The sequence below is a fragment of the Mustela erminea genome, chromosome 1 (genome assembly GCF_009829155.1).
Source record: "Mustela erminea isolate mMusErm1 chromosome 1, mMusErm1.Pri, whole genome shotgun sequence".
Lineage (NCBI taxonomy): Eukaryota > Metazoa > Chordata > Mammalia > Carnivora > Mustelidae > Mustela > Mustela erminea.
In genome coordinates, this window is record NC_045614.1 from 108,529,490 (window position 1) to 108,557,021 (window position 27,532).

The 27,532-nt window shown below is 38.1% G+C and overlaps 1 protein-coding gene across 2 annotated transcripts; it reads left to right on the forward strand.

The window, feature by feature from the left end:
* Positions 1-1,733: 1,733 nt before the first annotated feature.
* TMEM207 (transmembrane protein 207) lies at positions 1,734-27,532 on the forward strand. 2 transcript variants are annotated; one of them, XR_004284355.1, is made up of 6 exons: positions 1,734-1,852; positions 3,717-3,754; positions 9,447-9,491; positions 10,332-10,474; positions 18,510-18,803; positions 27,500-27,532. XR_004284355.1 is itself a non-coding variant. In XM_032337918.1 (5 exons), the coding sequence occupies exons 1-5, from the start codon at positions 1,778-1,780 to the stop codon at positions 18,641-18,643; spliced, it is 435 nt and encodes a 144-aa protein (XP_032193809.1). In that variant the 5' UTR covers positions 1,734-1,777; the 3' UTR covers positions 18,644-19,264. The 2 variants fall into 2 exon arrangements, 1 of the variants encoding a protein (XP_032193809.1); XM_032337918.1 differs by lacking the exon at positions 27,500-27,532 and having other exon boundaries at positions 18,510-19,264.

Here is a 27,532-nt window from a genome sequence, read left to right on the forward strand (position 1 = left end):
CCACAATATTTTCCTTATACTTAATGATAACTCTTTTTTTTTTTTTAAGATCTTATTTATTTGACAGAGAGAGACGCAGCAAGAGAGGGAACACAAGCAGAAGGAATGAGAAAAGGAGAAGCAGGGTTCCTGCTGAGCAGGGAGCCCAATGCTGGGCTCGATTCCAGAACCCTGGGATCATGACCTGAGCTGAAGGAAGAGGCTTAAAGACTGAGCCACCCAGGTGCCCCACTTAATGATGACTCTTAGAGGTATTTCCTTGTCAGTAGCTGAACCTATTTCACCTCCCTTTCTATCATCAACCTATCTATCTAGATATCTATCAATTTTCATTAAGTTCTACATCCAGTATGGGGCTTGAACTCCCAACCCTGAGGTCAAGAGTTGCAGGCTCTATCAATTGAGCCAGCCAGACCTGCTGTTATGACTTTTTGAACAGCTGCTTAGTATTTTGTTGAACAGATATAATCCTTTTGTATTTATGTAAGCAGCCCCATTTTGATGGACATGTGCTCTTTCTGATATTTTATTACCAACAATGCTGTGTGAACATCATTGCATGTAATAATTTGCGTTACTTGTAATAGTATCTGTAGGATTTATTTTGATGGACATGTGCTATTTCTAATATTTTATTACCAACAATGCCATATGAACATCATTTCATGTAATAATTTGTGCTACTTGTAATAGTATCTGTAGGATTTATTCCTGGAAGAATTCCTGACCAACAGATATATTCAGTTTTTAGGTTAATAGGTATTGTCTAATTGTCTTCCCAAGAGGCTATACAGTTTTCCCAACCATGTAAGAGAGGACTTACCTCCCCGTAGCTATCTCTCTTTGCTCTATTATTCTTTTTATCAACTTGCCATTCTGATTATAATTGCAAGCAATATGTATCTTATTATGAGTATGGTTAAGCACCTTACAAGCCATTTGCTTCATTCTTTCCACCTAACCACTCAGTTCTTCATCATTCCTTGAATAATGTCTATTCCTCACTAGCTTGAAATGAAAACTGAAATCTTTGTTTATTTCAATCTGTTTCTGAATTCTATTCCGTTATATTTATCTTACTGTTTATATGCATCCATACCAGTTTTTGTAAACTTCTATACTTTTCTAATGTTTTAATATAAATTAAATTTGTGCCTCTTTATTATCCTTTTTCAGAAACTCCCTAGACATTTTGCAAGCTTTTATTTATTTATTTGTTTGTTTGTTTGTTTATTTGGCCTGTCGTGTTTGAGTTGTTTCATCCAACATTGAAATATGCACTGTTTAAAAGTAGGGCGCGATCATCATGAGACAAGGAAAGCTTTATGCCCAAGGTTGAGTTACACCTGGGACTGAAAATGATGTGTAGGAAAAGAAGAGGTAAAAGGACCAACAAAGGGAAGAAAATTAAACATTCCAAGTGCCAGATCCTGTATAAATCCCAGAAATGCCCTAGAATAAAACATGCTCTTGAATGCCCTAGGTTAGTTAAGCAGCCAGCTAGTGTTTTCCAGGTCAGCATGTATAACCCTGACTTCTGAGGGCTTGACAAACAGTACCAGGGCTCTGACCTTACACTGAAATTCCTTGAACTCTGAGTACCTGTGAGCATGCACCCAACACGCCTGCCCCCCAGTGTGCACATTAAAAGTCACAAGGGGCATCCTTAATGAGCGCTCCAGTGGGAGGTATAACTTAGAGGCTAACGAGTTCCAGGGAAAGAGGGAGATGCATACAGAAGCCCAACCACTGGCTTTGAGCAGCTCGTTCCTTAAGTATGTTGGGACCCAGACCTTTTAGTTTTACTTCAGTGATCTCAAAAGCAGGAACCTCGTGTTTGCCACTCTTCCAGGTAACCATCTCTCTTTCTGGGAAAAGATTTTCAGGGGTATCTAAGAACCTGATTTGTTCTAGATTTGATTGTTGGGTAACTTAACTACTCTTACATTTAAAAGATTTCCTCTAAGACGGTGTTACCACCAGCTTATATTTATTGGTCAGAAATACAGAAGACGAAATGGTCCATGTCATTAGTCTTATTTCTTCTTTATTAGTTCTACTGCCATTGAAGTAACATGACACAATGTAATCTTTGCTTAACTTTGCTAGGCTGTGCATTTTTTTTTTTAATAAAAATTGCTGCTGATATATCCAAATGCTGTGGCAGGATTAATTGAAGACATGTTTACTGTTGCCTACAACCGTCCTTGAGGCTTCCCCATCTCTCAGTGCTGAGCAACACAGACAGACCCATCTTAGAGTTTATTTTGGTTCCTCTGCTTTTTTTAGCATCTCATTCAGACTAATACCTGCATCTCTGTATCTGTGTTACTTGAATGCAATGTATCTGAAAGATTTCAGTCCTGCTCGTCATTTCCTGATAACCGCGAAGTCCATCAGCTAACACCATCAGCAGTGAGGTAAAAATAATGGATGACTATGGACTCCTCGCTAGGTGGGGCGCAGCACAGGAGACTAGGGAGTGACTTGAAAGTGAAATGCGGACTTTATTTATCTGTTAAGCTGGATCCCTAATGATTTCATCTACTCATAAATAAACTTTCTTTATGGACAAAATTTGAATGTTCATTTTCCTCTCTGTTAGTATGCAAATCTATTTGCAGCATTCGAGCAAAAGAGAGTGCAACTCATTTTCTGGGCTTATAAATTGTTCATTACCATGCTCTCTGATGGCCAATTCGTGGCTCCATCTGCAACTCGACAAATCTCTTTGCCTAGATAAACTTGGTGGAGTAAAATATAAGGTGCCGAAGAAGATGCATTTGGGATTAAAGGAGGGAAAAGAGATATATTTCACAAAAATCCCTGAGCTTATCATTTTAAATTTTGTAACTTCTTACTTGTATTCATATTTGCATGGCATACGCTAGGATAATAAATACTTCACTGATCTCATTAACCCAAGTTTAAGAGCCACATACGAATGACATGTAGAGATTTTCTCATTGTCCCTGGAAAGTGTCTCAGTTAAGGGAAAAACAAACCTGCAAACCAAACCTCTAGAACAGAGTACTTTCTTTCTTTCCTCTGTGATATGTTATTTTAACCGGTAAGGCTCAACACGAAGAACTAGGATAATTATGTTGAAATGCTGATGGTTTGGGTCATTTAAAACAAAGCAATCAAGTTTATTATCTTTTCTCCCTTCTTTGGTGAAGACACACATGTAAATCCCAACAGGACTGTCCTGTAATTTTAAACGGACCTTCCCCCCTTGGAGCTAGTTAAAGTCACTCCTTCATGCATGTATTTAACACCCATTAATGCTAATGGGATGGACTTCTGTTTTCACGTAGGGAACTTGATTTCTTTGTGTGAAAATAATACTCCGCAAATAATGAACTTTCTTCCTCTAGCTAAAATGTGAAAACAAAAAAATGCAAGGTGCAAGGAAGGTCTTTAAGCAAACAATATCTGCCTATAGAAAGAACAAAAGGCATTTTCACATCCGTCTACTGTTGGATAGGAATCTGGCTCATAATATGTATTTCCTGTCACCACTGAGCTAGAGAATCTACCGGGAGATTTTTTTTTCAATTAAAATTCTGTGCACCAATAATGGACTCTGCTATGGAGCTTTTAATTAAAAAAACAAACAGAATGATATAAACCCACATTGTCTCTAAGCGCTGTTTGTATTAAAGGATTAGACTGATGAGATGTTTGGATTTTATTGTTCTAAACATGTGTTTCAGTTGGTGCTCTCGGACCCACCATGTGAAGAAAATGAAATGTAAGTAAATAGCAAGAAGCTTCATGTTTTTATTTAGCATTTTCAAAAATTCAAAGAATAAAAAAAGGCTCAAGTCATTTGAGAAGCCCCAAATGAGTCTCAAATGATGATTGTAATCATGGAAGAAAAGTAAGAGCAAATTGTTTTTAAATGCAAATGGCTCAATTTTTCTAAAAGCAGGAAAAGAGGCACTTTCATTATGATTAACTTTGGCAAATATAAGGAGCCTCATTGATTTCTAGGTATTTTTGCTTACTGCATTCTCCACCAGAGTGGTAGCAAGGGTTCTTCAGGCTCACAAAGATGTCATCTTCATCTGCAGCCCCACTTGGAAGTCACAGTGTTGGTGGGCCACCATTTTCTGGGTATTCAGTTTTAAATATAAGCCAACTGACAAAGATTCTCACCTGTATTTTGTGTACATTTCAAAATGCATTTGATATGTGTTATGTGAGTAACTGACTCAATTTTCTCACTTTTGGGACCGTCAACTTAATGGTTCCCAGAATTCTATTCCGGACTTGGGGAGAAGGTGCCATTAATAATGCTGATGATGATTAATAAGAGCTGTAATGCACTGTGACTTAATGCAAGTGTCAGAAAAGCATGTCTGCCAAGCACGGCCTTCTCAGTGCAGCCCTGATGACCAGGTGGCTCTTTTCAATTATTACTACCTGTCACCCTCAAGGCCAAAGTCTCATGGCCTGGGCGCTGCCTCCAGATGAAGAGGCCATGCTGTGTGGAATGCCTTCCTTGGCCCTGGAACCATTCACCTGCTTTGGTGGATCATCTCATTATTGATCATCTGTGCTTTATGTCTGTGCTCTTCTTCCAGCTCTGGCATGGCTGGCTCTCTATTGCTCTTTCTTTGTGTTGATTTTGGACTCCCCTTTTTCTGTCTTCTGGTGTTTATAACATGATGGAATTTTTCATGCCTGATGTACTTACCTAACTCTGGACCTCCTAGCTGTCTCATCTTGCCCATTCATCTCCTATCTTTGACCCAGCATAATAGAATACAGAAATTTATAACTGGAAAAGGTCATAAATGTTGAATCTCATTATTCAATCAATATGATCATAAATGTTGAATCTCATTCTTTGATCAATAGAACAGGAAAATACGCTACAGATGACCTTGATAAGCGGACTTTCCAGTCACTGAGGCTACTGGTCTCCCTTTTAGGGGAAGAAACTGAGACCCAAAGACAATAGCAAAGTATTGCAGGGCTTCAGCTAGTTCTGAAGTACAATTCTTTTTTTAGCTACCTCACTTTGCATACAAGTGTCTACTGTGTTTGTCATTAATACCACTGCTTTGGAGTGAAAAGAAGAGACCACCTCAAATATAATGCCTAGCATTATAAATTTATTTTCTGCCTAGCAGAAAATAAAAAGAGAGGGCAAGAAAGTAGCTGGTATTGCAGAGAGGTGATATTAGGTAAGTATTTGTACCGAAGATAGATGCCAAATCTTTTGCCACTACAAGGTATTTGAGCGATAATTAGTTTTCTTAATTTTTTTTTCAAACCCAAACTATTTTTTCTGATCTGAACTACTCAATTTATTTTTATAATGGCTTTTCATTAGTATGAACAATGCATTGCTAGGCTGTCTTTGTATAACATTTAAATATTATAAGTAATTTAGTATATGAAAAAAACTAGGTAGAGCCTCTCCATTACAGCCTAATCCTTTTCCCTCCCCAAAATAAGCAAGTACACTGATACACTGATGCACATATACATTCATAAGTAGAGTAACTTACAAATCATAAATATGATCATACATCCACAAGATTTTGCCAATTAATTGCATTAATAGATTCTGGATATCTCACCAACTTACCTGACTCGAGGAAGTTAAACGTTTTGCTTGAGAGTAAGCAAGTAAAAAGCAGAGTTTGGATTTGGATCCAGGACCGACTCCTGAACCAGAATTTTACACTACGAAGTATGTATATGTACCATACATACATGAATACTATATGTACTACTATATCACTATATATATATTACAAATTTGCACCATAAAGCCGTATTGTATGTCCAATGTTAAATGAAATTATACACTGGGTGAAATACCTGAGGATATATGGTTCATCTATTCTTCTAGATACTATACAATTTACCTTGGATTAATGAGGTCAAGCCACCAATCTCCAGGTGATATGATACAGCACCCATCTCTCTCCCAGATTGTTATAGCTAAATGCACTTTTGCCTACGTTAAGGGATGATTTAAAAAAGAAAAAGATCCATGATATTTGTTATTCCATTTATTCTAAGAGCATAGGAAAAAATGTTGTCCCCGTTGCCAACAGAATTCTCTTCATAAAGCCCAATAGTTTGAATTCTTCTCTAGTGTCTACTCCAGGAATAGTTGTGCATCTGGTGAGTAATGCTGCATGATTTTGTTAATTTTAGAGGATACTATGTAACCAAGTCTCTCTCTCATCCTATTAACCTCTAGAAAGCTTAAGCCAGATCCCGAGTTGGGTTAAATTCTTCATATGGGGTTTACTATATTCAATTTAAAAACTGATCTCACTCTTGGCTTATTCTCTTTGTGTGATACCCTCCATGCTCTCATTTCTATTATTTTTGTATTTCTAATATTTTTAAAGCATTTTGGAACACAGAATATTGAATGCATTCAGGCAGTACCCCCCATAATAATTCGAGGTCAGAGCTGGCTTTTCCTCTTCCCAGTGGTGGGGCTGCATGGTAGTAAGACTCATTCTCCACAGCCAGACCATTTGGGTGTGAACCCCAACTCTTCCACTTGCAGCTTTGTTATCTTGGGCAAGTTACTTCATGCCCGAATTTTCCCAATTGTACAATAAAGATTATAATATTGTGACCTTACCTCATAGCATCACGAATCTGAAAGTGAATTAATCCCCTCTGAAATTATATAACTGGTTTAGAAGAATGCCTGGCACAGGAAGTTCTGGGTAAATCCAGAGAAGGAGCCACCGGAGCAATTCTGTAGTTTTCTTCTCGAATTTTTCAAATTGAGGAATTTGTAGTTAGACTTAGGTCCACAGAATCTCAGCGCTGAGAAGAATAATAAAGGTCAACTAGGCTAATCATCCCTATAGAGGAAAAATCATCTCCATAACATTCGGGGGCAGTAGTTTTACACTAAGGTCAGAAAAAAAATCCTTCAGCAACCGCTTCGAGAGAACACTGATGATCAGAAATGTCTTCCTTAAGCTTCATAGCTGGTTCTCTTTTCTCCTGAATGTTTTTTGTTTTTGGCATCATCACAATTTGACCAATAATATATAAATCTCTGAGTAATTACTTCACTTTAAAAAATGTAATTTTCCCTACACTGAATATCTTCCATTTAAAATTTGTACAATTAGAATATTGTTATTGTTCTAAAACTTTTTTAAGAATTAAAAAAAAAAATCTGTTTAAGGAGCATCTGACTGGCTGGCTCAGTTGGTAGAGCATGTGTCTCCTGATCTCAGGGTTCTGAATTCAAGCCCCACGTTGAGTGTGGAGTCTACTTAAAAGAAAAAAAAAAAAAAAAGAATTAAAAAAAAAATCTTTAAAAATTGATCTTGCAAAAGACATGGAAATAATGGTGGGGAAAGGAGGGAAGCACACAGAGTCAGAAGACTTGTAATTAGGTTTGAATTCTTTGACCAGCTAGTGATCTCCACAACTTCTCTACTCTGGGTTTCAGTTGTAGAGTATGTAAATTGCTGAGTGAACTAAACACTCCTAAAGGTGCCTACAGTTTGGACATTCCATGATCACTTTGCATTTGTCCAGCTAACTCCTTCTTGACCATTGTATTTATTGCATATCAGAAACTCCAGCAGTGATTGCACAAGATCAGAAAGAGAAGTAATTCAATTTGGATAATTGTTATCACTGGCAAAAAAAAAAAAAAAAATACTGAGTGGCTTAAAATTTAAAGAACTGAGAAACAAATTGAGGTAGTTAATCTTTAAAATTGACATTTTGATAAGAATGAAGTCTATTCTTAAATGTCGAGAGGGTAGGCAAAGATTTTTAATGGAGGGAGATGAAGCAATCCACACTCCTGATTATGTGCTTACATTTCAATTTCCCAAATAGGAAACTTCTACTCTTTTGTTGTGCTAAAACACCTAGAGAATGTCCCTATGTCTACAGTGGGATACTGTATGATTAAGATTTATATTTTTTTAATATAATACTTAAATTTTTTATGACTATAAAAGTGATATACATTTAAAAAATATGGAAATGTGGGAAAGATAAAGCATCTCATGATACCCAACTGAAGAGAAGAAAGCATTGTTAGTAACTCAGTGTATAGAAGTATACTACTGCAAAATACCTAATTAGTGAAAACATCACATTTATGTAATAGAATATACAAAGTAGAACTGAGCCCTCTTTGTTATTTTACTTCACAAGGCTTTTGATGATAAGTATGAATCTTCTTGATGACTGGATAACATTCCTTTATAAAGGTGTCTCATTAATTATTTTTAAAATCCTTTATCGATGATTGCTTGTCTTAGGATGCTTTCTAAAATTATACTTCAACTGCCATATTTCCCCAGCCGTTTGCACCTGTGTCTTTATGTGAATACACACACACACACACACACACACACACACACACACATACACACACACAGCCTACAACACAAAAAACGAAAAGCATATGCCCTGGGTGATTAACTTTCCTCTTAAATGTTTGGGGTAAAATTTTTACGTTGACACTTCACATATGTTAAAAAGTCACTTCCGACTAGAACAATGATAAACATGACACACTGCCTCCTTGGAGAGGCTGGGAGCAATAAATTAGCTGACAGTTATGAGTGCTTTCAAGCTGAAAAGAACTGAGTGTTATTTTAACAAAAACTGAAATAGCCATGATTAAGTACAGCTCCAACTCACAGACTTACCGGCTGTGATGAACAGGTTTCCACCGCTTAATCCCAGAATACTTCGACAATGCCCATTTACCAAAGTATGAAAAAAGTCCATCGGCACACCTACATTCCCGGTGTCTGGCATAGCGACGGACTCTGCGATAAATAGCACAGAAGTGGTTTAGGTTAGCTAAGCCTCCCGAAAATCACACCATGAACTTTGTTTTCATGTGAGGAAACATTTTAAAACTTATCCCAGGATTGATTGCATTATGCCTAGACACTCAATTGGTTTGACCATCCTGACTGAAAGAATCAACGTCACACTCTTTGGTAAATGGCACGTGTGGCCACTTTCAGTCATTTCCCCCTTTTCCCAATTTCTTCCTCTAACCAAGTCTGCAGCCTGGCTATTCTCTACCAAGATATTAAAGATTAACAGAAATTATAAACCTTTCCTGGTGAATCTGCATTTTAAAGAAATTTCATACCTAATATTTATGACATGTTACCCCTGAAAAGTTAGTCTCCATCTTCCCAATACACAACTGTCGTCATAACTAGAATCAAACCTTATGACCGTGAAATTGCCTATGTGTGACAGTTGCACATTCACCTGTATTCTCAGTGTCCCGGATGAACTGGGCATACTGCAACCATTTGGTTCATTGTGCTCATTTGGCACACAGTGAGTACATGATTGTTCTGGGAAAATAGGTACAGTCAGAACAAATATTATGGTCCAAGAGAATAGGTTTTGGCCATCCAGAGGTCCGGCATTAACTCTTCTTCTTTTACCACCAGGTGCATAAACTATAAAGATCGATACACAAGGGACTGGTATATCTGGTAAGGATATCCCCAATTTGTTATAATACCTTTGGTGATGTATATATACTCTGTTTCCTAAATAATAGAAATGGCACATAAAATCATAGAGTTAAGGAAATTTTAAAGGTCATGAAATATATGTGGAAACATCACATTCTGATTTTTGGTTAGTGTTTACTAATGTACTTCCTGTGACAGGGAATTTAAACTGTTTTGGGAATAGTTTATTCCCAAATTAAAGAAATTTAACAATGAAATAATTATTTTTCCTTTTGAAATCTCCCTAAATGACTCCAGTACTGATTTCAAAATTCTTAATAACCTTCAAAATAAGACTTCTACCTTTTACAAGCTGTCCTTCAGAAACTGTTAGACAGTAGTTATACACCTTCAGCATCATGATTTCTGTATTTTTTAAACCAAACAGTATAAGTTCTCTCAATTAATTGGTTAGATCCTGTCTCCTCTACGTCTACTTTAAATCCCCAACCCCACCCAACATCTAAAACCGCCTCATTTGCTTAACTACTAGTTGAATGCATGGATGGATGGCTGAAAGATAAGAATAATAGATGAATGAATTAAGGGACAAAGACACTATTCCTTGGAATAACCTTCAATTTCCAGAGGAAATGATCATCATCCCCTGGCAAGATTGACCCACTCTGAGCACCATAAATGTTCCAAGTTTAATGACAGTATATGAGTGGTGGTGGGGGATTGCTTAAAGTGTTTGGCCTCACAGATTTCTTGCACCCTGTCTCCTGGACCTCTTGTCCCCTTTCCAGGAAGCAGCAGGAGTTCCTAAGCTCCCTGCACGCTCCACCTCACTCCTTCTCTGCTCCTTCCTGGCATCAGGTTCTTGCTGCTGATTTTCCTGATGACTCTTCTCTGTGGAGTCATGTTCTTCTGCCTCCAGTGCTGGCTGAGGAGACCCCGAATGGAATCCCCAAGTCGCACCATGGCTGTTTTTGCTGTTGGAGACTTGGACCCCGTTTATGGTGAGCTGTCTGCACACTTCTAAACTCCCTGTTTGAAACCTAATGGTTTGTGGTGAATTGAAGAACTAACCTCTAGAAAAGCAAATATGTGAACTGAGAACAAGACATGGTTTATTGGAGACCCAAAGGCATGCCATGGGGAGAGAGTCTAAGTAAGAAAATTTCAGAAGAAAGGAGACCTCAAAAGAAAAAAAAAATGTGAATTAGGGAAATGACCCATAGTTGAGTATGGCAATAGAACCTCAACCTTTTGCTCAGTCAACATGCAAAAGAGAAGAGATACACAGGACTGGTCACTCCAAGTAAGGGGTAAGGTGTAAGGTACACAATAACCTCTTCGAGCCTTTGATATCAAACTGTCCTGCCCTGGTGTTGTTATAGTGTCATTTACTAAGTTCTCCATGCCTCACTTACCTGCAATAACGTTGAACCACACTTTCCAGATTGTTTGCTACCAGTGGATAGCCTGAAATATTTGGAATTGGGCAGGTGGGTGTCAATGCTCATGTCCTTTCTCCTCAGAAACAGGGGCAGCACCCTGATCCTGCCTGCTTCCAACTCCCACCTCCAAAACGACGCCCATCCTATTATTTTCCAGTCTGCATGAGAGAATAAGCAATATAGGGAAGCCAGACTTTAGAGTTATTTGTAACTGCAGCCTTAGCTGTAGGTAATACAATTATCACTTACTGGTTTCTGAGAGATCACAGGTCATAGATTATTTCTTTGTGTTAAGCATTGTTCTCAACCAAACCGTCTGTCATGAAACTCCCTCTGAGGTGCTGTCTTGTACACCATACATAGAGGCCTCAAGAGGGCTTCATAGAGATTAACAGCTGTGCTTCAGGAACTTGGGCCAGCATAAGATTTTCAATGGATGGAACAGGGAAAGCCCTGGTAAAACTAACAGCTAAATAAAAGGTGGAGTAAAAATAAACCTAAATGTTTTAATATAAAAACTTGGTACGCTTATGGTTTGTCTCCCTCCCAATCCCATCTTGCTTCATTGATTCTTCTCCTACCCACTTAAGCCCCCATGTTGCATCACCACTTCCTCATATCAGGGAGATCATATGATAGTTGTCTTTCTCTGCTTGACTTATTTCGCTAAGCATGATACTCTCTAGTTCCATCCATGTTGTCGCAAATGGCAAGATTTCATTTCTTTTGATGGCTGCATAGTATTCCATTGTGTATATATACCACATCTTCTTGATCCATTCATCTGTTGATGACTCTTAATCTCACAAAACAAACTGAGGGTTGCTGGAGGGAGGGGGTTTGGGAGAAGGGGGTGGGATTATGGACATTGGGGAGGGTATGTGCTTTGGTGAGTGCTGTGAAGTGTGTAAACCTGGTGATTCACAGACCTGTACCCCTGGGGATAAAAATATATGTTTATAAAAAATTAAAAATTAAAAAAAAAAAAGAATTAAGTAACTGAAAAACAAAAAAACTTGGTACGCAAGATTTAGTGATTATATTAATTATTGGCTATTCTAAAAAGTCATTATTTAACAAAAGAAACACATATCAATTTGAGAAATGGTTATTTGCAGAAAGATAATTAGAGCCCCCAATGAAAAAATCATCTTTCGCCTAAAATCAAACACTTTCTATTGAGCGTAGGAGGAAATAGGGCCACTGACACTCTAATAAATTGTATTAGTCAAAGGGGTCAACATGGTCACATTGGTCTATTTTTATTTATTTAGCTTGAGGCATTTAACAAATAAATGTAATTATGATACCTCCAACTTGACTTGAGTTTTTTTTTTTTTAAAGATTTTATTTATTTATTTGACAGACAGAGATCACAAGTAGGCAGAGAGGCAGGCAGAGAGAGAGGAGGAAGCAGGCTCCCCAATGAGCAGAGAGCCCCATGCGGGGCTCGATCCCAGGACCCTGAGATCATGACCTGAGCCGAAGGCAGAGGCTTTAACCCACTGAGCCACCCAGGCGCCCCTTGACTTGAGTTTTTAAGGACAATTCACTCTGGTCTTCTTAGCCCTTTATGTACTCTGAAGAAGACTCTTTCACTAGACTGTCTTGAATTATTAAAAACTTCTCTACTTAATTGTAAGCAAGCTACCCAGTTGTTGTGTTATCATTTTTAAGGCAGTGTATGTGCCACCGTTATATCCCCATTTTTCTGATGTTTTTATATTTCCTGCTTGATGATTTACACATATGCTTTTGATTTGCCTGAATGTGCCTGAACAAGTATGATTGGGAGAGAAGGTGTCAAGCCTGATAGATTACAGCAATAACTTGCATGTAATCATACCAAATGCAGGGCATTAGAATCGCATTCTCTATGTCACCCTGAAGTCATTGTGACCAGGAAAAGAATATACTTGGGAAGGAATTATTTAAAAAAATATAGTCACAATTTATTTCACATCTACCAAATATTAGGCACTAAATTAGGGGCTTCTCAGATATTATTTCTAATTGCTAAATACCAACCTGGGAAAGTGACTATTATTCCTCTCAGAAGATGTTATATACTTTTCTCCCTTCACTGGATGAATATACCACATAGATCTTTACTGCAAGTCAACTAATACACTTCAAATTGTCAACTATTGAGGGTAAGGAGCCAGCGAAAATTGGGGCAGGTCACTTCATTCTTTCCTCTAAGTGCTCCTGTATCTCAAACCTCCACGCATTACCACTGGGTGAGTCCTCAAAGGTAGGTTTTGTTCTCCGGAATCCCCAGTCCCTTTCTCTTTCCATTGGTTCCTTCCTGATGCCAGTGCTATCTCTCTGAATCTTATGTTGCTCAAGACACTTTAAAGCTCTCCTCCAGCTCAAGTTATATTACAAAACTCATTTTTGTTGTTTGCTACTTTCCATTCTAGGGCCAGAGGCTCAATTGCCCATTCCTATTTTTTTTTCCCCCTTGCCTAGTTGGGTGTTAGGTTATCCCACCCACTACCCATCTCCCACCCTTTCTCAGGGATGCTCAGAAGAGCAATACAGGCAGTGAACAGCCATTTGCATGGTTTTAGATGTGGAGAAATCTCCCAGAGTTGTGCTTCCTGGCATTCCTGTTTTTCCCCCTCCCAAGCAAAATACAATGGAGTAATTGAGGAAGTGGTATTCTCTGTGATCTCTCTCTCTCTCTCTCTCTTTTTTTTTCTAAATGTATAGATCTTAGGTACATATAAGTTTTTCTTTTCTTTTTTTTTCTTAAAGATTTTATTTATTTATTTGACAGACAGAGATCACAAGTAGGCAGAGAGGCAGGCAGAGAGAGAGGAGGAAGCAGGCTCCCCGCTGAGGAGAGAGCCCGATGTGGGGCTCCATCCCAGGACCCTGAGATCATGACCTGAGCCAAAGGCAGAGGCTTAACCCACTGAGCCACCCAGGCACCCCTTTCTCTGTGATCTTTAATGACATCTTCCTGACTAGCAATTTCTGAAAGTAAATTCCAGGGAGTCAATATTTTAAGGCAGTCTGAAACCCAAACCCTGACTGGATTTCTTTCCCCCACTGGATCCCCATTATACTTTCATTTCTCCTGACAAATGATTCTTCCTGCCTCATATTTCTGTAAAAGGAGGTTTTCTCCAAAAGGAAAATGAAGGAACCACGACAAGACCTTTTTATGGCTACAGAGGAGGTAAGAGCCAAACTCTCTTTAGAGTTTGGCTACTCTACTCTACTGAGCACAAAGTATGTGCTCATAGCTTTGAGTTGAGTCCAGTCTCTACCAGATTCACACATCCACACTGATGGTTGTGGGGTGGTACCTCAGGATCTTCCTCATTGTCGCAGTTCAGAAGGGAGAGGAAAATGAGAACTCACTTGAAAGACACTAGTGACATTAGAATATGAAATAAGGTTTCTGGATTCCCTGCCACCCTTTGAGCAGAAGGGGAAGATAGGACATTCCCTCCTGAATACACAATGTAGGAAATGGGTCATTTAAAGCATTTTAATGGCTAGACTAGATTTTCTTTATTAACCTTGGGGTTCTTCCTAGACCTTTACTTTATTTCTTCAAAAATTATCTCATGCTATTGCCACTATGTGCTGAAACTATTAGTTGAAATAGCTCTGCTCTTTGACCGGTGGGTCCCAGGTTTGACTCTCAGGATCCCATGGAAGCTGCCCTCACGTGACGAGCCAAGAGGAGAATTTTGATGGAATATGGAAAGTTGGGCTGGACTAAAATTTACTGCTGTTAAAATATATAAAATGGGAAATTTCTCCCACTAACAATACCAGACAGCAGTATTACGGCTAAGGTTGTTAATTATCTTGATTAGAAATATTCAAGAGACAAAGGCAAACACTTGGCTTGGGATCCTCATAAACAGTGTGCCAGCCCAACGCACCCAATGCACAATGACATTTCTGTCTGGGAAAGGTCCTTGGGAATCTCATACAAATCCCCAGGCCCCCATTGCATCTTGTGTGCCAGTAGGCAGGCCTTTTCACAGTCCTCTGCTGATCTAGTATTCAGATTCCTCAATCTTTCCTTTTCTCTCATGGGATCTATGTTTCTGTGTCCATAGCATGACACAATGAAGTTCCTCCTGCACCAAAAAGGGGGAAAGAATCCCTCCAATACCCCCGTGGAAGGTAAGAAGAAAGAGTGAGAACTTCTAGAGAAAGAGGAAGGGAGACCAGAAGGAAGCCAGGAAGGTGGAGGGACAGGGGAAGGATGAAGAGGAGAGGAGAAGGAATCTACAGTTGGAGGTTGGAGGTATTTTGAGGAATGAAATGAATAATGATTTATTCTATACAAGCCCTAAGGTCATGTTACTTTTTTCTGTCTCAGTCCCACCTCCTCTTCCTGGACCCAGCCCCCAGACAGATTCTTTTCTTCCTTTATCACCCAGCATCCCTCCCTACTCCCAGCTCCTCTCATGGATCCAGTTTTCCCTTAGCATCACTGCTGTACCCCCAGAAAGGACCTGTTCAATGCCCTACACCGTCCTCTGTGGGGTGATCTGTGAAGTGGTCTCTGGAACCGCTTGCCCTTTCTCTCAGCCATCAGACCCTAACAGTTCTAGAATAACTCAGCACCTGTGTTAGGGGCAAGTATTTCTTGTTTTAACATTTTCTTATGGCCTTACCTTACCTTAACTATTTTAATGATGCTTTTGGAATCCCTTTTATCTGAGAAGTCCACAGAAAATGGGAGATTTGAAGGGTATTTCCCCCTTCAAATTAATAAATGGAGAGAACACACACTGGGCCACAGAAAGTGATGTTTTAAAGGACTGTATGCAGATTTTTAGTAGAGGTGGGAAAAGAAGAGAACATCATAAAAATTCTCCACACCCATCTATACCGCAAATCAGAATCAATGCTTTCACTTTAAAGGATCTGGTTCTGTGAGACAGGGTGAATAGGTAGACAATACGAGTGACTTGAAAAAAGTTTTAAGTTTTTTAGTTTCATAGTTTTGTTTATGTGTTAAATCTGTATTTGAAAAAATAAGTAATGGCAAAGGAGTTGTAAAGTTGACCATAAACAAAAGGTTTTGTTTGTTTGTTTGTTAATTTACTGAAAACAAGTTTTCATTGAAAATAAGGTTGTGAAGCTGAGTAAAAGCCCTTATTTATGAGAAAATAAAACATTTAAGGGTAACGAAAAGAAAAAAGTTTGGGGTCTGGTAGGTGAGAGGACAAAAGGCTTGAGGCAGAAAAAACAATCTAGTATTCATTAGGAAAGAGAGAATTTGAGAGCATCAAGAAAAGATCCCCACCATTATCTGTCCATATTCCTTATTAAAAATAATAAATTACTGTAAAATCGACATTGACTCCATTTCCATCCTATGTAGATCAGACTTGGGTCCTGTTAGTCCCAGCAAGGCAGCAAACAGGTCCCATGCCATTCCTGAGAAGCCAGCGAGGTGGGTTCCCACGGAGACACCCCTCCTGAGGCCACTCATGTTAGGGGCTGATCTCTTTGATAATGCTGCCTTTCAGAGATCCAATCTTCCTAACCCCATTTCTTCCACAATTTCAGAGATAATCTTCCCTTTTTTGTACTTCCAGGTAAGTAGAAATACTAATCTTTCATCAATGATGAAATGTAAGGGCTCTGGATTGGGGAAGGGAAGGAGGAGTAGACAGGGACAGAGAAGAAGCAGGCTTCACATGCCAGCTCCTCTCTCCCTCACCTCTCCCAGATCCTGTCTTCTTTTAGGATTGTTTCTGAAGTGTTCCCTCTCTGAACTTTATGTTCTTTAGGTAAATACTCTGTGACTCGTTTTAGGTAAGGAAAGAGGGAGCATTTCATTCACCTACTTTTGTTTCAGAGTATAATAGTAGTAATAGATCACATTTATTGAGCACTTACCATGTGCCATGCTCTGTGCTAACACCTGACATCTTTAGGCTCATTTACTCTTCCCTACAATGCTATGAGAGGTTCACTATCATTCTATACTCCAAAGATGAGGGAGCTCCTCTTCTCTGCCTTTGTAGTGCAAAAAGGGACATTGTGTAAATGAATGACATAGTTATGTTCCAATTACATTTAATATACAAAAGCAGTAACAGAACTAGTTCTAGTTCAAGGGCCTTTTTTTTTCTCTTTAAAGGTGTATTTTTTTATCTTTTTTTTTTTTTTGAAAGACTTTATTTATTTATTCGACAGAGAGAGATCACAAGCAGGCAGAGAGAGAGGAGGAAGCAGGCTCGCGGCTGAGCAGAGAGCCCGATGCGGGGCTCGATCCCAGGACCCTGGGATCATGACCTGAGCCGAAGGCAGCGGCTTAACCCACTGAGCCACCCAGGCGCCCCAAGGTGTATTTTTTTAAAAGACTGATTGATTGATTGATTGATGAGAGAGACAGAGAGAGAGCATGTGAGCAGGGAGAGGGGCAAGAGGAAAAGAAGAAAATCTCAAGCGGACTCCACACTGAATGTGGAGCCCCTTCAGGGGACCCTGAGATCATGACCTGAGCTGAAACCAAGAGTCAGAGGCTTAACCCACTGAGACACCAGGCACTCCTCCTTAAAGGTGAATTTAGAGCTGTTACTAGAATTTATAGTAGTCATTGTTTTGAAAAGAAGCAATCGGGGCACCTGGGTTGCTCAGTAGGTTAGGGCTTCTGCCTTCAGCTCAAGTCATGATCCCTGGGATGGAGCCCCGCGTTGGCCTCTCTGCTCGGCAGGGAGCCGGCTTCTCCCTCTCTCTGCCTGCCTCTCTGCCTACTTGTGATCTCTGTCAGAGAAATAATAAATAAAATCTTTAAAAGAAAAGAAAAAATCAAACCATTTCAAAACAAAGACCAAGGTAGGGGAAAATATATGGATTGTGGCTATGAAATGTTACTGTTGGTTCTTGTAACTCAAAAGCAGTAGCAGTCTTTCAAGGAAATACTAACAGGATATTTCCAAAAGAGCTATGGGAATAAGTACATCATTTCTCAAAGTGATCTGTTTGAGGAAGAAAATGCTTGTTTTTGATATTTAGTACCTTATAATGTGCATAATCTTAAAGTCAAAATTTTTATTTCGAGGCATTTTTAAAAATTTGATCAGGTTTTTCCATTATTGTGTGTGTATATTTTAGATGCAAACTTTTCACAAGTTAACATTTTTACTATTTCTCATAGAGAAATGTTTAATTAATTATATTTGTTTAGTTTGCAGAGCATAAATATGAAATAATGAAGTTCAGACATTATGCTTAAATATTTCTATTGAAATTTGCCTTTCCCATGATGGAAACATTAGCTAAAATACTGTTAGTATTTACAGGAATCTTGTCTTCCAATCTACCAAAAAGGGCATTCTCCCTACTTTTGGCCTCTAAATTGTAAATGCTTCTTGATGGGTTAGTCCGTGATGATATCATCTGTTCATGAGAGCAAATTTCCTTGCTATAGTGACTAAACTATCACTTTAGAGAGAGCAGGATGGTTGTAAATTTTTTCTCAAGGGCACAAATAATTTTCTGTTGCTCCAGTGATCCAAGAAATGCCAGATTTTATTAGGCAGTTCATGTACTTCTGTTTTATGCTGACTAGAAAGATTACAAGTCCCCATTTTTCTCTTTCTAGGGACAGAAGTGGCTGTGACACCAACTGTTGGAATTCACCTTCAAACTCCAAACCCTGAAATGTGTCCTGCTCCATGTTTTGGCACTTTAGACCCCCCACCTCCATATGAAGAAATTCTGAAATCAAGCCGATAGCTCCAGATCATCAACTGACAACATTAGAAACATTTTTAAAAAATTCTGAAACGTCAAATGTAGGAACAATTGTTTTATTTAGTGTGAATTTTCAGAAATCAATTAATATAGCCTGAAAAAGGACATTTAATATAGTCTGCAAAAAGACAAGAGAATGAATGTAGAGAAAAAATTTCAGTGAGGGAGATGTTTCAGTAGTGAATTACTGGACTTTTTGTGTATCATTGCTGTGTTCTGTTTCATGCTATACAACCAAGTGATTGTCTCTCTATCAAAACTCCCATTAACGCATGGAGTAGTCTCCATTAAGTACAATTCCACTCCAGTACACATCACAGCTTTCTCTGCCTTATTCTCTGTTTTCATCCGACCCCTCCCCTCGTATGGAGTTAATAAGAGTTATCATAATTAAACGATGGTCCAAGCGGAGATTCAGACATGTCCAGACCCAAACCAGAAAGAGAATATTTGAATTAGGGTACAAGATGAGAGTAGGAACAAGGGGCACTCAGAGTTGAAGGATGAAGGGTGAATGAAGGAGATTAAAAGTCCCCGTTCGAAAAGGTGCCTGTCTCAGCCTGAGGAGAGAAAAAGTGTAGATGGAGGCTGAAGGAGACCCCAAAGCTGTGCGGCATAGACATAGACAACAAGTAGGCAGAGAGGAAGTCAGAGTGAGAGGGGGAAGCAGGCTCCCCGCTTAGCAGAGAGCCCGATGTGGGGCTCGATCCCAGGACCCTGGGATCATGACCTGAGCTGAAGGCAGAGGCTTTTACCCACTGAGCCACCCAGGGGCCCCACTTGCTGTTTCTTTTGTCTGCAACACTCTTCCTCCAAATATCAACATTGTTTCACTCTTTTACTTCCTTTAATTCTTTGTACCAATGTCACCTTCTTCATGAGACCCATGCTGATTATTCTACTTTAAAAATTGCAACTTCTCCCCATCCTGGCACTTCCACCTCTTTGTCTCAGATACACTTTTTGTCATAGCACTAACCACCTACTCTACTACAGAATTGAATTCTATTTATAATCTGGTGGACTTCCCTTGCTAGAATGTAAATCTATGAGGGGATAGATCTTTGTGTTATTCACTAATTTATATCCCAGGGTCTAAAGGAGTCTGGTATTTAGTATGTATTCTAGCAAATTTTGTAATCCATCTTACCTAGTTTGGGAAAGTCCCAAAGGTAAATGGATGAGATTTGATAGGGATAAGACTTTATAATAGTGAATGTGGGTAAGAGCCAGGGACAGATGGCTTATTGCTATTAAAATAATCTCATTAGTATATACTGATGAAAGAAGCCCAGAGAACTTGTGTTAATATACTCTAATAATCTCAGGTAGGTAAGCAAGGTTTAGGGTGTATACAAGGTGCTTCCAGATTTTATTCTCATGATAATTTTGTGACCTAGCTACCCCTAACTTCGAGTTACACATGGTAGATTGAACATATTTGCTCCCTTCTGAAATGTAGTAAAATTACAATAAAAGAGGAAAAATGTTTTTAATTCACAAGAACAAAAAAATTGGCAAGAAGATGACAAAGAACATTAACAGCGAGATTTTGGTATACAGAGAGATATCTGAAATGGAGGCAGATGGATAAATCATAATTCATTGGGGTTTCAAGTTTCTCCACTTGGCTTTAGTGTCTTCAGGGACAAAACTAAAAATAATCAAGCAAATCCATGCTATAGAAATGCAGAGACTCCCCAAGAATTAGAGGTAGGAGAGGTGAAGAGAACTCTGGAAATGATGATGAACATGATCTACAGGAAGATGGTATTTTTTTTTTAAGATTTTATTCATTTATTTGACAGAGATCACAAGTAGGCAGAGAGGCAGGCAGAGAGAGAGGGGAAAGCAGGCTCCCCACTGCGCAGAAAGCCCGTCTTGGGGCTCGATCCCAGGACCCTGGGATCACGACCCAAGTCGAAGGCAAAGGCTTCAACCCACCGAGCCAGCCAGGTGCACCCAGGAAGATAGTATTAAGCAAGTTAATAGTATTAAGAACATATTAAGAGCCAGTTCCAGTCAGGACATGACAACAAACAGCTGTAGAATGATAAGAGGGATATTAAGAAAAAAAATACATAATAAAAATGTGGTGATAAATTAACAATTGGTAAGTGGAAAGTGAAGGAACTGAAAAGACGATTCTATGTCTATGAAAAACAGAAGCAGGATTAACCCCCAACCCTGAAATGGTTAAACTATGAATAATGTTAATGGTAAGTATTGAGTTTTACATTGGGCATTAGTTATATCAATAAGCTAAACAGAGGGGCAAGTGTGTCTAAGGAAAGGTGGCAGGATTTAATAAGAAAACTAAATCCTAATCAGATTGTGGGAAGTCAGTGAATAATATTTAAAATTAAAAGAAAGGGATGCTTAGGTGGCTCAGATGGTTGGGTGTCTGCCTTGGGCTCAGGTCATGAACTCCAGGTTCTGGAATCACAAGCCCCACATCTGGCTCCCAGCTCAGTTGGGGGCCTGCTTCTCCCTCTCCCTCTGCCTCTCCCCCTGCTCTTGCTCTCTCTGTCTCTCTCTTTCTCTCTCAAGTGAATAAATAAAATACTTTTTAAAAATAAATCAATTCAATTAAAAGAAAATTTTTTAAAAAATTATTAAGTATGTCATTTGGAAATTGGGTCCTAAGTATCTGAAACAAAACACTAAAACAGTTGAAAATTATTGCCTCAAGAAGTTGGAGATAATGCTATGTGGGGTTGGGTTAGAGCTGAGAAGTGTTGGCCTTTATCTGAGCCTATGATACAATTTGAGTTTTAAAACTAAATGCATGTGTTACTTTAATTCTTTCTCAATCTCTCTTTCTATAACCCTATCTATCTATCTATTTATCTATCATGATCCATCACTGCCTTCATTTAACAGATTAGAAAACGTGGGTTCTGGAAAAATTACTGACTTGCCCAACATTCATTGTTTACTAGCATGAGGGACAAAACTAGAGAGGAGGCATTTTCATCTTTCAGTTCCTATTCCAGATATTTTCCCCCACAATGATCATTTAACTTCAAAAGTGGCTACAAGCGGCACCTGGCTGGCTCAGCTGGTTGAATGTCAGACTCTTGATTTTGGCTCAGGTCATGTGCTCCACGTTGGGAGATAGAGCCAGGGTCTGGCTCTGTGCTCAGCAGGGAGTCTGCTTGAGATTCTCTTCCTCTCCTTCTGCCTCTCCCCTGTCGACATGTGTGCATGGGCATGCACTCTCTTTCTCTCTCTCTAAAATAAATAAATCTTTTTTTAAAAGGTGGCTACAAACATCAGAGAATGTGGGTTATAAGTAAGTGTACCTCAAATAAGTCATGCTACAGAGTTTTTGTTCATATCCTATGAGCTATGTATGTTAAAATTCATTCCCATTACAGAACGAGCAGTGGATATAATTGACACCTAGAAAAGTACAAGCACATCTGGAAACAGGGCTAACGATTCAGCAGCTGGAGTTTGCCAAAGACGTTAGTGAAAACACGGTTGAAGTGATCGGAATTTATTTTTGTGACTTGCATTTATGTGTCAGGGCATGCCTAACCAAATTGCATGCTTGGCATGTGGTTGGTTGATTGGTTTTGTGGGGGTGGGGGAGAAAGTGTGGGAGGTGTTGGCAGGTAAGTAGGGCTGATAGAAAAAGTTTGTTTCCATAAAAACTTTTTTGACAAAGATGTCTTATCAGATAACCCAGATTACATTTTCATTTAACTCTAAAAAATATCCATTAAATGACCACTATATGTTAATTATCATGTAACATTCTGGATATATTTCTCCACCAAACTTATTAGTATGATTTATAATATTAGAGTTTCCATTACTTTGCTCAGATCTCCAGACAGAGACTTAGAAGCTCTAGCAGATGCTCCTTATGGTCCATGGAAAACTACTGAAAATAATAAAAGTAATTTGGATTATATGACTATCATAACATTTAAAAAGGAAATTTAAAATGATAAACCTGTACATTTTCTGTCATCTCATCTCTGGAAATCTTTACTTGCATCTTAGTTCACCTATACATTGTTAAACTTTTATTTAACCTGGTGTTTCAGGTTTTAATTCTAGTAAGACTAGAGTTTTTTCTTCTTATGTTAAAGAGCGTTCATTTTTTAAATGAGGCTTTTCTAATTGTGTAAAGGTGTAGCTTTTTCTTTGAGCATCCAGCAGAGGGCATGAAAGCCTACTTATGATTGTAACCCAATGCTAGATTTGATTTAATGGCTAATGAAACCATAAAGCTGAGTTACTACTGATACCAGATTTTTGACAAACCCAAGCAGAATGGAATGATAATGATGTTCAAGCTTACAAAGAGGAAATCTATTACCTTACCTCATATTGCTCACAATGAAGCTGAGCATCAGGTGAGATACTTGCCATGGGAAGGTCTAGAAAATCTGATATACACTCTCACTTCTGAGGAGGGGATCTCTGAGTTTGAGTTGCCCACAGAGGCAGGCTAATGCCCGTACAGGATGTCCACGTGGTATGGAGAATCTACATCACCAACCCCACAGGTCTAGCCTATTTCTTTGGTACCTGACCACAAGTTCCCCTTTCATTTTCAGTTTTGTAGTTCCAGATTTGTTTCATTTGTGTTAGGAGCACAACTTTTATAAAAGACAACTTTAAAATTCAATATCTTTCACGAAGATGAAATAGAGTTGGGATAGAACTGAATAGCATTCATGTGGACAATGAAATGAAACTCCAGCAGAATATTATATCTAGGGCAAAATGTGAAATATGTCAGGACCGTGTGAGAGGAAATGAGACGATGAAAATATGTTGTCTGTGAAACCCCACTTTTGATAAAGAATGGTTTCTTTTTAATCAGAACAACAACAAAAAAGACAAATATATACATCCCAAAGGAATCTTTCACTTTTAAATTCATTTTGCTTTGTGATTTTGTGCAAAATAATCCTATCCAGGCTATTTTTGCCTTTCATATTGAATACTAGATCCTGGGAAAGAGTGTAGTTAATTGCTTTATTATTTTTACTAATTGTATTTCTAGGAAAATGAAATAAAAGTGATATCCCTTTACAAAACGGAATCCTTTGGTGATAAAAATGTAATTTAAAGTTGTGCGTTTAGACAAGAGTTATTATTTTCTTCTAAAATTATGTCAGTCTCTACCTATCTAATTCCTGAAGCAAATAACATATATCAATCAAGATGGCAGATTTCTATATTAATAAGATGAAAAATGGTATTGTTCAGAAGCACTGAAATCATCAATAAACACAGGTTTCTTATTTTTATTACTTAATTGGGGAAGGCTTCCGTTTTGGAAAAATCTATTTTGTGGGATGCCACAAGCAAAATTAAGAGAAAAATTTTTTTTCCCCTAGCAATTAATACAGTTATGTTTGCTTTTCTATTTAATAAGTAGTTTTTGTTTTTCCGGTTGCATATGATAACTGAAGTGTCAATTCAGATTATTTTCTCTTTTATATATCTAAATCTGGGTAAATTTATAATGTTAAAAGAGTCTTAGCTACCACTAACTAATTGCTTTCTAGATTTAGCTATTATTTTTCCTTGAAGAATATCAAGAGACACAAACTAAGAAAGTCTAAGGACACATTTTAAATAATCAGTGAACGACTACATACTTACCTGATATCGTGGAGAGTATTTGTCGCCTGTGACTTGGCCAAAACAAAACAAAGATCAGAGCTATATGAGGAGAGCTGGATGAAGGGATGGGATCCCAATCTTTTAACGATTCTAAAGCATTACTGGGGAATGTTCTGATAAGCTGCTAAATGTGAGGGACAGCCACCCATGGGACACACTCAAATAATAAGAGATGGTCACCAAAAAGGGTGGAGAAACCCAGGGCTTTCACCGTACTGTTGGGGGTATACATATTTGTTTCAGTTCAGAACCCAACTATATAAGGCTTTAGAAGAGAGTTTGTTTACTTTAAAAATACATTTTCTTTTACTCTGATTTTATTAGCATAAGTAAAGGATTCCATAAAGGAAGTAACAAGAACTGGCATATGCTCAGAACAGCCATTAATGGAATTTAACCCCATGTGATTGTCTCCACTATGATTCTAGCTCCTGATTTTCATGCTCCAATAACATATTTTTTTTCCTGAGTATCCCTCATCATTGTTTCTTCTTTTTTATTTTTTTTTTGAAGATTTTATTTATTTATTTGACAGAGAGAGATCACAAGTAGGCAGAGAAGCAGAGAGAGAGAGAGAGGAGGAAGCAGGCTCCCTGCTGAGCAGAGAGCCTTATGTAGGGCTCCATTCCAGGACCCTGAGATCATGACCTGAGCTGAAGGCAGAGGCTTAACCCACTGAGCCACCCAGGTGCCCTTCATCTTTGTTTCTGACATGGTTGGCTGACTGCTTCAGCTTCTGCTATATTAACCAATTAGCTTTTAAAATTTTTATTTACTACCTCAAGCCTTTCCCTTCTCTAACAAAATAGAGCCCCTTCTGATGTCCTCTTCTAATCCATATTTCCCATCAATCACTCTAAAAAAAAAAAGGCATGGTATAATGTTTGCTTTAATTTAGTAAGAGAGAAAATGTGTTTTACAACTAGAGCATATCTCAGCTCCTTCCCCTAGTTTCTGGGTGATGTAGGCTTAGCTTTACCTAGAATAACATAATAATAGTAAAAAAAATAAAACAGCAGAAAAGTTTGATGATTTCAGCAACCCTCAGAGTTTTCCTTCCACATGCAACCCCTCCTCTGGCAAAGTCAGGAAGACAATTCAAGAGCCCAGTCGACTGGGCTTCATGTTCCTTTATCTGTAGGAAGTGAAGACTGTATCAAAAAAGCATCCTCTTTCCTTCTTTAAAACATCCAATTTCCTTTTTGACTCCGATTTTCTTTTTTCCTCTGCTGAGTATTAACAACAAACATTTAAGCTGTTGGTTTTTTGCAACTGATGAAGTTTTAGAGTATAGGTAAGGTTCAGGTGGAGTCCGGAACCAATGACAAAGAAAGAACTCTTGAGACGTCTTTGGTGCAAAGTGATGGTTTATTAAAGCATGGGGACAGGACCCATGGGCAGAAAGAGCTGCTGCCCTGGGGTTGTGAGGGGTGGCAGGTTAGCTATGATGGGGTTGTGGGAGGTAAGGAAAAAGGGAGGTTTCAATAGAACTTTCATATGCTATAGAGGACCTATAAGATACCTGATGCCTTGAGGCCTTGTCATTGACAAGGTTTTTCCTCTAGCAAGGTACTAACATTAAGATAGTTGGGAGATTCCTAAAGAGCATCCCACATGTCCCACCCAGCAGTGAGGGTGGGGGAAAGTTGCAGGGTGTCAGCTTTTGCTTTGTCTTCAGCCTGCCTTCTGTTCCCTCATCAGAACCAGTCAAGTTTTTGCAGAGAAAACCTGAGAGTACTTTACATTTTTCAAATTTCTCCTAAACCTTGGTTCAAGTGGACAGTACAGAAATCACAGTATTTGATTTGAATCATATCAACAGCAAAGTGTGGACAATATTTGATTTGGAATTTGGGGTCCAATTAAAAAATATTTTTCAGACAGTTGCAACAAAATAGACATTGGAAAAATTGATACTGAGGAGTTAATTGTTACTGTTGTTGATTGATAATAGCATTGTTGTTATAATGTTTAAAAAGTCTATGTTATGCATATATAATGAATTATTTATGAGTGACATAATGTGATTTCTGAGATATGTTTTAAATAACCAAAGTGAATAAATATTATTTTCTTACTCTTTGTGCTCTAGAAATATCCTATATACTGAAAAACTGCCAGCCCAGTCCATTTTTCATTTGCTAACTCTAATCCTAGTTTGTGGCTTTTCTTTGCATGAGCAATAACATTTAATGAGCTATTTTACCTTTTGCTTAGAGTATATTCTATTTTAAGAATATATTGACTAAACCATCCTATAGCAAAATTCAGTCTCTTAAATATGAACTTCTTATTTTTGATCGCCTGAAAAGTGCTTTTACTTATTTTTATTTAATGTATTTTAAATCAACTCAGTTTCAAACTTAAATGTTTGTTAAGTGGAAACTTTATCATAAGTGGAAAACGGGCTTTTTCAAATCCATATAAAAATAAATAGAAGGTTATAAAATAGAAAGATTTAATGTACCACTGAAAATGTCAAATACCCTTGTTAGTAGGTTTGATCCACTTTGAGAAGCTCCTCAATATATCTTTTGAAATTTGGATTACCCCACATGGGACTAAACCAAAAAAACCTTAAAATTTCCATCTGCAGAAATATTCAATTAGTGATTATTAAAAAAGTTGATCAGCTGTGCTCAATTTAGTTAAATAAATGCAAATCAAAGCAGAAATATGATATCATTTTCTAACTATAATTTCAGTAACAGTATTAAAGATTGCTAACATCCTGCATTACCAACAGTGTGGGAAAACAAGCACTTTTATATTCTGCTGGTGAAGTGTAAATCGGTACTTTTTTTTGGAGGCCAACTTGGCTATAGGTGTCAAAAGTTTAATATATTCACATAGATTCAGTTTTTCTACTTTTAGACATAGTTAGTAATACATTTGCTATAATCCTATAAGAGGACAAAGGGGTTTTTAAGACAGTATTCATTGTCACATTGCTTGTAATAGCAAAACTGAAGATGTTTAAAGGGACAAATTAGATAGACAATGGTTCATATAAACAATGAACTATGAAGCCATTAAAATGGATGAGGTGGTATGGAAAAATGTCCATAAATATATTTAAGTATTGATTTTATTTTTAAAAGGAAAATTCCGAGTAACAGAATGCCGTATATACATTGTCAAAGGATCTCTGTATGCCATAAATTTTAATTTTTGTTTCTTTGAAAGGATACAAGAAATATGGGAGAAGTACATCTCCTG